We start from the raw sequence: 8,450 nt of genomic DNA on the forward strand, positions 1-8,450 counted from the left end.
ACAAGGCACATTCCCAAATTGGTTATGTCTTTACCACTGGGAATACTGCAATTTCTTGGAGGTCTATGAAATAGGCACTTGTTGCTATCTCTTCAAATCATGCTAAGATACTACTAGCTCTTCAAGAAGCAATATGTGTATGTACAGGGCTAAGAGCCGTTACAAAGCATGTTCGAAGCACATGTGGACTGCATTCCACCACTGATGAACCAACCATTATCTACGAGGATAATGTTGTTTTCATAGAGCAGATAAAGACAAGTTTCATCAAAGGAGACAACACCAAACATATTGTACCGAAGTTCTCATTCAATCAGCAACAACAAGAGCATTAGAAGATTGAAGTTAAGCAGATTTGATCTGAAGACAATCATTCAGACCTCTCACCAAGTCACTACCAAAGTATACATTCCAGAAGCATGTTCAAGATATTGGTCTACGTAAACTATTTGAATTACTTAACTTGTAATTTTCAAGGGGAGTCGAAATCAGGGGGAGTATCCTGAAGCATACCCACTTGACCATCGTGTACTCTTTTTGTCCTTCGTCCAGGGTTATTTTGTCCCACTGGGTTTTGTTACCTGGCAAGGTTTTAACGAGGCACATCTTTAGCATGGTCACCCCAATTATAGTACATCCTGAAGATGCTTTGATTTGACATATATGCATTTGCTCATCTTTTCCCTTCGACCACGGGTTTCTCCCACTGGGTTTACCGGGCAAGGTTTTGGTGTAGCAACTCTAATGCATCCCTCTCGTAGACATACTATCTACTTATGATACTGATAAGAAGACTTCACCTATCTCTAAAGCTGTGATACTGCTACTCCACACTCAAGCGCGTTGTGCTCTTTTTCTCCTTCGACCAAGATTGTTTTTTTTTCCCACAGGATTTTTATTACTTGGCAAGGTTTTTGACGAGGCAACTTAGAAGCGCTCAGTCTATGCAACACTATTGACATGGAATATCCAAGGGGGAGTGTTGTAAATATTTGTGGATAATCATGTAAATAGATGATGAGTAATAGGTGCCTATCCCTATAGATTGGTGATTGATAGGTTGTAATTGTAGGAGTGATTGGATTGTAATTAAGCATTACCCTTTTGTGTACACCATGTAGTGCTATATAAGGCTCCTCATGGTGAGATGAATAAGACACACATTCTGATTCTCTGTGTCCAAACTTTCTCTCTCTCTCTCAAAATTTTTTCTGTTTTACAACAGTAGTAACGGGAAAAGAAAAAGTACGAGCAAAAATAAAAGAAGAATGGATCGCAGAATTCAGAAGCATGCAAACAAGGCCAGAATGGCAAGAAGAATGGCGTGGGAAGCTAGACATCAAGACAGGATCAGTCAATTACCGGATGGAATTCTCTCTCACATACTTTCTTTTCTTCCCACGAGAGATGCCGTACAAACCACTATTTTGTCTAAAAGATGGAATAACCTTTGGATTTCCATTCCCAACCTAGACCTCGACCACAATATAGTTTCAAGTGATAAATTTGGAGAGTTTGTTGATGGTGTTCTTTCACTGCATGCCTCTTCAAACATCCGAAAGTTTCGTCTATGTAGTCGAAATTCCTATTATTACGGAGATGAACATTTGTCTCGCAATTCTAGATGGATATGCGACGCCATGAGGCATAAAATAGTTGAACTTGATCTTCATATATTTGATCAGAATGGTCCTAGAAGGTTGGGAGACCTTCAATTGCCTGTGAGCCTTTTCACATGCAAAACTCTTGTGGCTTTGAAGGTGAGTTCAAATTGTATGAACCTTGCTCCTCCTCCTTCGGCATCAGCTTGTTTTCCAAGTCTCAAGTCCCTCCACTATAGACTTGGTTGGCCTGATAGTGCCTCAATGTTTGAAATGCTCGCTTCCAAGTGTCCTGTGCTTGAAGACTTGACCATCGATGTATGTAGAATTGGAAATGTCTATACTCTAAATTTCCCTGCAGCAGAATTGAAAACGTTTAGAATTCTAGGTAGCTTAATGGCTGCGGATAAGTACAGGTTTTCTATCAATGCCCCAAAGCTTGAAAACCTTGTCGTCTCAGGTCAACTTGGTTTATCAAATTACTACTTTTCGAACAATGCAAAAGCCATGGTCAAAGCTGAGATCCATTTAATCCATGGTTGTAGCGGAGAGAATATTTATCGTGTTGAAAGCGCACCTCCCTTGCTAGAAGGAGTCTCTGGTGTTAAATATTTGTCTCTTTTAACTCCTGTGTTTTCGGCACGTTCTCTGCCTTCCTTCGATAATTTGAAGCATTTGAAGGTTGGCCTGTTTCGTTGCTCTTATTGGGGATATGTAATCGCGCTGCTCAAGAGATCACCAAATCTGGAAGATATTGTTTTGGATATTTGGACTTGGACATGGGGTAAACAAGAATATGTGAAAGGGTACCGGCCCTTCAATCCACCAGAGGTTGTTCCTATTTGTGTTTCCTCGCACCTCAGGACCATTTCTATCATTAATTTCATGGGATATGATGATGAGTTTGAAGTGGTCAAATATTTGTTGCAGTATAGTGAAGTTCTTAGGAGGTTAACTATTTCAACCCGTGAGAGTTATCTTTTTAAGACTCGTCGAATGACAGCAGAGAAGTTGCATAAGAAAGCTTTGAAGTTTCAAAAATGCTCCAAGACTTGTGAGATTGAAATAATTATCAACTGCGAGACTGACCGGCACAAAAACTGTAGTTGTCATTTGTGAGTGTGGATGTTGCATCTCCTATAGTCCTATGAATTAGTCCAACTTGGAGCAAACCCCTCCATTTGTTTTGTGGGTCATTGCCCATTTGTGATCGGAACTTCTTTTGTATTATGTAACTGTGGGTTTGACAATATTTGTTAAATTCGATCTAATCATTCTAATGTTTGTTTATACTGATATTGGGGTAAGATGAATTATGAAACTTGAAGCCACAAATATTATTCCTCACTGCAAGCACTATGGGGTTGATGGTATAACAAGCTTGTTAAGCTTTTACCTTCTGGTATTAACTTGAATCAATTGAACTATTGGAGCTAGCTCTTCATGATTGGGATATGATGATGTGGTGAAGGTAACTCTTTCCATCATAGTTAAGCCATTTACCATTTGCCCCATTACAAAAGAGAAGTTACTCGAGAGTAGTTTGAAGCTTCCATAGGAAGCATATTATTTTGAAGGAGAACAACTACTGAGGTCCAGGAGTACTTTTTAGCATACAAGATCTTGAAGTTATCAATGATGCAAACAGATGACATGTCTCAGAAGCATTCATATAACCTGTCTCTCTAGATCTGTCCCAAAATGACATCTCCACCAGAGACCTTGAAGTCTGATGGGGCTTCTTCAACATTTAGAACTTTAACCTTCCTGTCAACCACATATGACGACCATCTGCAGAAAGAGAGTAACCATATCTTCAAGACTGACAAACTTGAATGCATACAGTAAAACACAAATAGAATGACAGACTGAGGGTGGCTCTATCCGTCAATAGTAGGGAAAAGAGGATGAGGAGGGATTGTGTTGATAAATTTTCGATAGAATGAGTCCGAGACCATCTAATATTTCTATTTTTTTTTTATTATTCAATGCAGCTAATTTCTAACAACAAACAAACTGGACTAGAGATTATACCTCTGAGAACGAGGTCCAAGCAAAGCAACAGAGAGATCTTTATCCAACTCCAAGCTTTTGTGGAAGCTCCCATCAAAATCCCCATAGAACTCAATCTATTAAGGCAAGTATTCAACTAAGTCAAACAATGCTGCTCTAGTTTAAGCGGAAACAATAAAATTAACTATTGCATCAGCGGAAAAATTGAATCACACCATTGCCACACTATGGAGGAGTTTTGCATTATGTACAAGTTACGCTATTTCCTTAATTAGTTTACTTTACATTGACAAACAACATTTCAAACATGAACAGAAGCTATGAAGTATGAACAAACAAAGCTAATTGCTTTAGAACTCAATGTACCTCAATACTGACTGGTAATATAATTCACTACCATGCAAAATATGATTTTGGAACTTTGAACGGAAGGAAAAACTGAATCATACTATTGCTACACTTTGAAGGAATTGCTCATTATGGACGAGTTACCTTATTTCCTAAAGTACTTAAATAAAACTGATTACAAAAAAAAATATAAAAAACAAATTACACATAAAGGAAAGCTAAATCCTCTGGAACTCGGATAATCTCAATACTTCCTCATAATATAATTCTCACTACAATGCAAAAATTGAAATGATCCAGTGATCCATGAGTGGCCACGCTAACAGTTAAGAAACTACTTTCCCAAGTAAAATAAAGAGCGAATAAAGAGAATAAGGGGATTCAAATTCAGTACAAAAGAAGCATGGTATCGAAAATTGAGAAAACATATTTATCTCTGGAAACCAGAAGAGATGGAACAGCAGTTAGATAAATGACATACCGAATCTTTGGCTTCAAGTTTATCTGCCCATCCATTCAAAACATAGGGATCATTAACCGCTACACAAATCACAGAATCAATCCCTTTAGCTTTAAACTTATCAATGTTGTTCTTGTAACTAGGCACATGCTGTTGCGAACAAAACCCCGTATACGCACCCTGACACACACACACACACAAACAACACCCATTTATATAATTCCCTTGCAAAGTTGAAACACTCAGCCAAGAAAAAAACCAAAATTGCACCAAAACATAAACCATTAGAGAGAGAGCAACTTACAGGGAGGCCAAAGATGACGACTTTCTTGTCCTGAAAACACAGAATTCACGAAAATTGAGCACCCAAAATGTTGGAAATAAGATGTGAAGAAAGGTAGTGGAGAAGAGAGACTTTGAAAATGTCTTTGAGAGGAGTGGTGGAAAACTTGGAGGAGACGCCCTCGTCCCAGCTCCGAGCTTTCTGGAGGGAAACATCGGGTGCGGCGGAGACTAGGTCCGTCCCGACTGCCACCGCCGCGTAGGCTCGCGAGGATGCTCCGATTCCGACGGCCGACCTCATTGCGGAGTAAGATGGTCGCTTTAGAAGTGTAGATGCCATTGAGCTGAGTTGACTCACTCGATTCGTTTGGGTTTGCTTTTTGGTCTAGAAGACTAGAACACAGTGGGTATATCGGTGACGATAATTTGTTATTTACTATATACTAGTGGTAGGATGAAACTACGTGTCACCGGTCTTCATTCCGGTTGGCAACATATTAGGAAAGCTGCACTTTTTGTACTAATGCTTCGGTTTCGAGTTATCTTTCCGTTATGTCCCCACAATATCAAAGCAAATGGAGTAGCCAGTAGAGTACTCTTTGCTAGTTGGTGCTTGTTAGAATACATAGATTTTTTGGAGACTCATAATATTATTTTGGGACGTCCTCTCGATGCTTATTGTACTCTAGGGTTCAGGCTTTATGTCCCCCCCCTTGTATTCGACAGTTTCATTAATTAAGGCCTAAGGACAACCGCACTAGCCCTTCTTCTTCAAAAAAGGAGGGTTGGTGTTCATTTCTCCCGTTCATTTAACAGTGGTTTTGGCTTGAAGTGGAGTGACGCTTTTGCCCTCGCTTGAATTTTTTTGCAGCCTCTGCCATCGACCTAGATATATCGCGTAGGGCTGGGCACGATCCCAGACCGGCACTGCTTTTACAAGGACCAGGACCGGAACCGGCAAAGCTAAACCCGGACCGTACTTGCAGATGCAGAGAACGGGGACCGGCCTAAACCCGGACCGACACAAAACGGGTCGGTTCATCCGAGCTTTCGGTTCCTCCTCCTCTTGCTTCTTATTCTTCTTCCTCCTCCTCCTCTGAAAAAACCCACCATTAACAAAGACTCAACCTTTACATCACACCCAACACCCAAAGACTCGACCTTTACGCAGTTTCCTCTCCTCACGATGCGCCCAATCACCCAACCCCGTCATTCTCAGCCACCGCAGCCCCACCGCACGCATCTCCTCGTCCCACTCGCAACCACCACCGCCTTCTCCCTCCTCCTCTTCCTTCTCGTCTGCTTCCTCAAAATCACCCGCAAAAGCACCCTCAAAATCACCCAAATAGGACAGAGAGAGAGAGAGGAGACCATGTCTGATTTTGTGAAGGATATGGTTAATGATTAAGAGAATAAGAGGCTGCTGCTGCTCTCTGCAACGGGAGATGGAGAAAAAATACTTAAAATAGGAGAGAGAAAGAAAGAGAAGGGACAGACAAAGAGAGAGGGAGGGAGGGAGAGAAAAAAATACTAAAATAGCACTCATGATTGAGTGCTGTCACCAACTTGGGATTAATTAAAGGGAAAAAAATGCAAACAGTACCTGACCTTTGGCCCATTAGTAACTTTAGTACCTGACAAAAAAAATATATCACTTTGGTACCTGAAGTTTGAAACCCGACCCAACATTAGTACCTGGACCGTTAACTTCGCTTAACTCCGTTACGGAGACTGCCAGCTGTCATATTTTAAAGGGTATTTTCGTCTCTTTGTATCTTAATTAATTTTTTTTCTTTAAGCATTTTTTCCTCTCTCTCTCTCCCCTTTCTTATCTTGTTCTTCCTTCTCTCTCCAGATCAACTTGCAGATTCGAGGACTATAATCCTTTCTTCAAGCTTCTAGGATTATAATCCAGCTCCTGCTTGGCCTTCTCACACAAATAGACCCACTGATGCCTTAGAACATAAACACTCCTACCTTGCTACAAAGAAACACACAAGCTCAAACACCATTTTGTTATGGGAAGCAACCCCGCAAGTCCTATAAACCTCCACCTCCACCTCCACCTCCACCTTCCCCATCTCCATCACCACCATCTGAACCAGAAATTGAAGTGCCCACAACCATGTCACCACCACATTCACTTCACACACACAAGCAAACCCCTTTTCCTCTTCCCCCAAACCCAATCCACAGTCCTCCCTGACCCTTCTCCTTTCTTCTCCCAAAAACTCCTCAAAACCCCACTCCCCACAAACTCTTTCTTCCAAAACTTGACCCTTAAAAATGGAGATCAACCCGAATACTTCCACCCCTACCTCATCAAATGGAGATGGAATCGGCGACAGAATGGCGTTGAGGAACGGTATCGCCGGAGCCGAGCGAGATGGTGCGGAAGGGAGCTGCCGGAGCTGAGCAAGATGGTGAGGAAGGGTTTTCTCGTCGGAGAGAGAGAGAGAGAGAGAGAGAGAGAGAGAGAGAGAGAGAGAGAGAGAGAGAGAGAGAGAGAGAGAGAGAGAGAGAGAGAGAGAGAGAGAGAATGATTTTTTTTTCGTTTTGGTGAGAGACCGATCGATGGAGTCAATTTTCTTCCACGCAGAGCAAAATCATCAGTAAGATATCAAAAGGGGATTTTTCAAGATGCTTTCGCCAAGCATGAAAGCTCTGGGCGATACGAATCGGAGAAGGTGAATCAGTGGAGATCAAAACAACGAGGCAGAGCATGAAATTGATGTGGAGATCGAAACAACGAGGCAAAGCATCGTTTGAAATTGATTTTGAGGGAATAACGGGGAATTGAGGTTGGGGCTTTGGATGTAAAGATTTGGGCATTGTTGGTTGAAGAAGAGAGTGAAGATTGTGGAGTTTTGGATTGGGAAAAAACTCTCTCATCTGATCCTCTCTCTCTCTCTCTCTCATCTGATCGGGATTTTCCGTGTGATGATTATAGGCTAGAGTCTCTTTTTCTAAAAATCTGGGAATTCTTCTTCACATTGACACTAGCTCTGTTTTATTTGGCCGAACGAGGATGAAGAGAAAGAAGAAGAGATACTTAGAACCGGGACAAATTTGCAGGTTGATCTGGAGAGAGAAGGAAGAACAAGATAAGAAAGGGGAGAGAGAGAGAGAGAGAGGAAAAAATGCTTAAAGAAAAAAAAAATTAATTAAAATACAAAGAGACGAAAATACCCTTTAAAATATGACAGCTGGCAGTCTCCGTAACGGAGTTAAGCGAAGTTAACGGTCCAGGTACTAATGTTGGGTCGGGTTTCAAACTTCAGGTACCAAAGTGATATATTTTTTTTGTCAGGTTCTAAAGTTACTAATGGGCCAAAGGTCAGGTACTGTTTGCATTTTTTTCCCTTAATTAAAACATGGGGGCATAAAAAGATGTAAAATGGTATTCAAAGCCCACTTGTCGTTATTCTCAAAACAAAAAAAAACCCACTTGTTGTAGTGTTCAGGTTTTTCGGTCCAAGAGCTCAGCGGAAGTCAAGAACCGGGACCGGACCGGCAACTCTACATATGAGACCGAACCGGACTGAAAACAGTAATTTTCAATGTAAAACCCGACCCGGACCGTTCGGGCCGGATCGGTTCCTTCCGGTTTTTCGGTCTTTCGGTCATTTGTGCCCACCCCTAATATCGCGTCTTCCCGGTTGATTTCCTCTTTCTTCTATAGTCGTGTACTCAGCTTTATCAAATCAAGAACAATAGAGAGAGAGAGAGAGAGAGAGAGAGAGAGA

At 41.4% G+C, this 8,450-nt stretch overlaps 2 protein-coding genes across 2 annotated transcripts; one reads left to right on the forward strand and one right to left on the reverse strand.

Annotated features, from left to right (window-relative positions):
* The first annotated feature begins 1,640 nt into the window (after positions 1-1,640).
* LOC112199344 (probable FBD-associated F-box protein At1g32375) lies at positions 1,641-2,720 on the forward strand. Its single transcript, XM_024340373.1, has one exon. The coding sequence runs from the start codon at positions 1,641-1,643 to the stop codon at positions 2,718-2,720; it is 1,080 nt and encodes a 359-aa protein (XP_024196141.1).
* A 347-nt stretch (positions 2,721-3,067) lies between these two features.
* LOC112198467 (peroxiredoxin-2F, mitochondrial) lies at positions 3,068-5,112 on the reverse strand. Its single transcript, XM_024339598.2, has 5 exons — positions 4,838-5,112; positions 4,727-4,756; positions 4,444-4,602; positions 3,636-3,730; positions 3,068-3,392 (listed from the first exon to the last, which is right to left on the reverse strand). The coding sequence occupies exons 1-5, from the start codon at positions 5,042-5,044 to the stop codon at positions 3,287-3,289; spliced, it is 597 nt and encodes a 198-aa protein (XP_024195366.1). The 5' UTR covers positions 5,045-5,112; the 3' UTR covers positions 3,068-3,286.
* Between the last annotated feature and the right edge of the window lie 3,338 nt (positions 5,113-8,450).

The sequence above is a fragment of the Rosa chinensis genome, chromosome 4 (assembly GCF_002994745.2).
Source record: "Rosa chinensis cultivar Old Blush chromosome 4, RchiOBHm-V2, whole genome shotgun sequence".
Classification (NCBI taxonomy): domain Eukaryota; kingdom Viridiplantae; phylum Streptophyta; class Magnoliopsida; order Rosales; family Rosaceae; genus Rosa; species Rosa chinensis.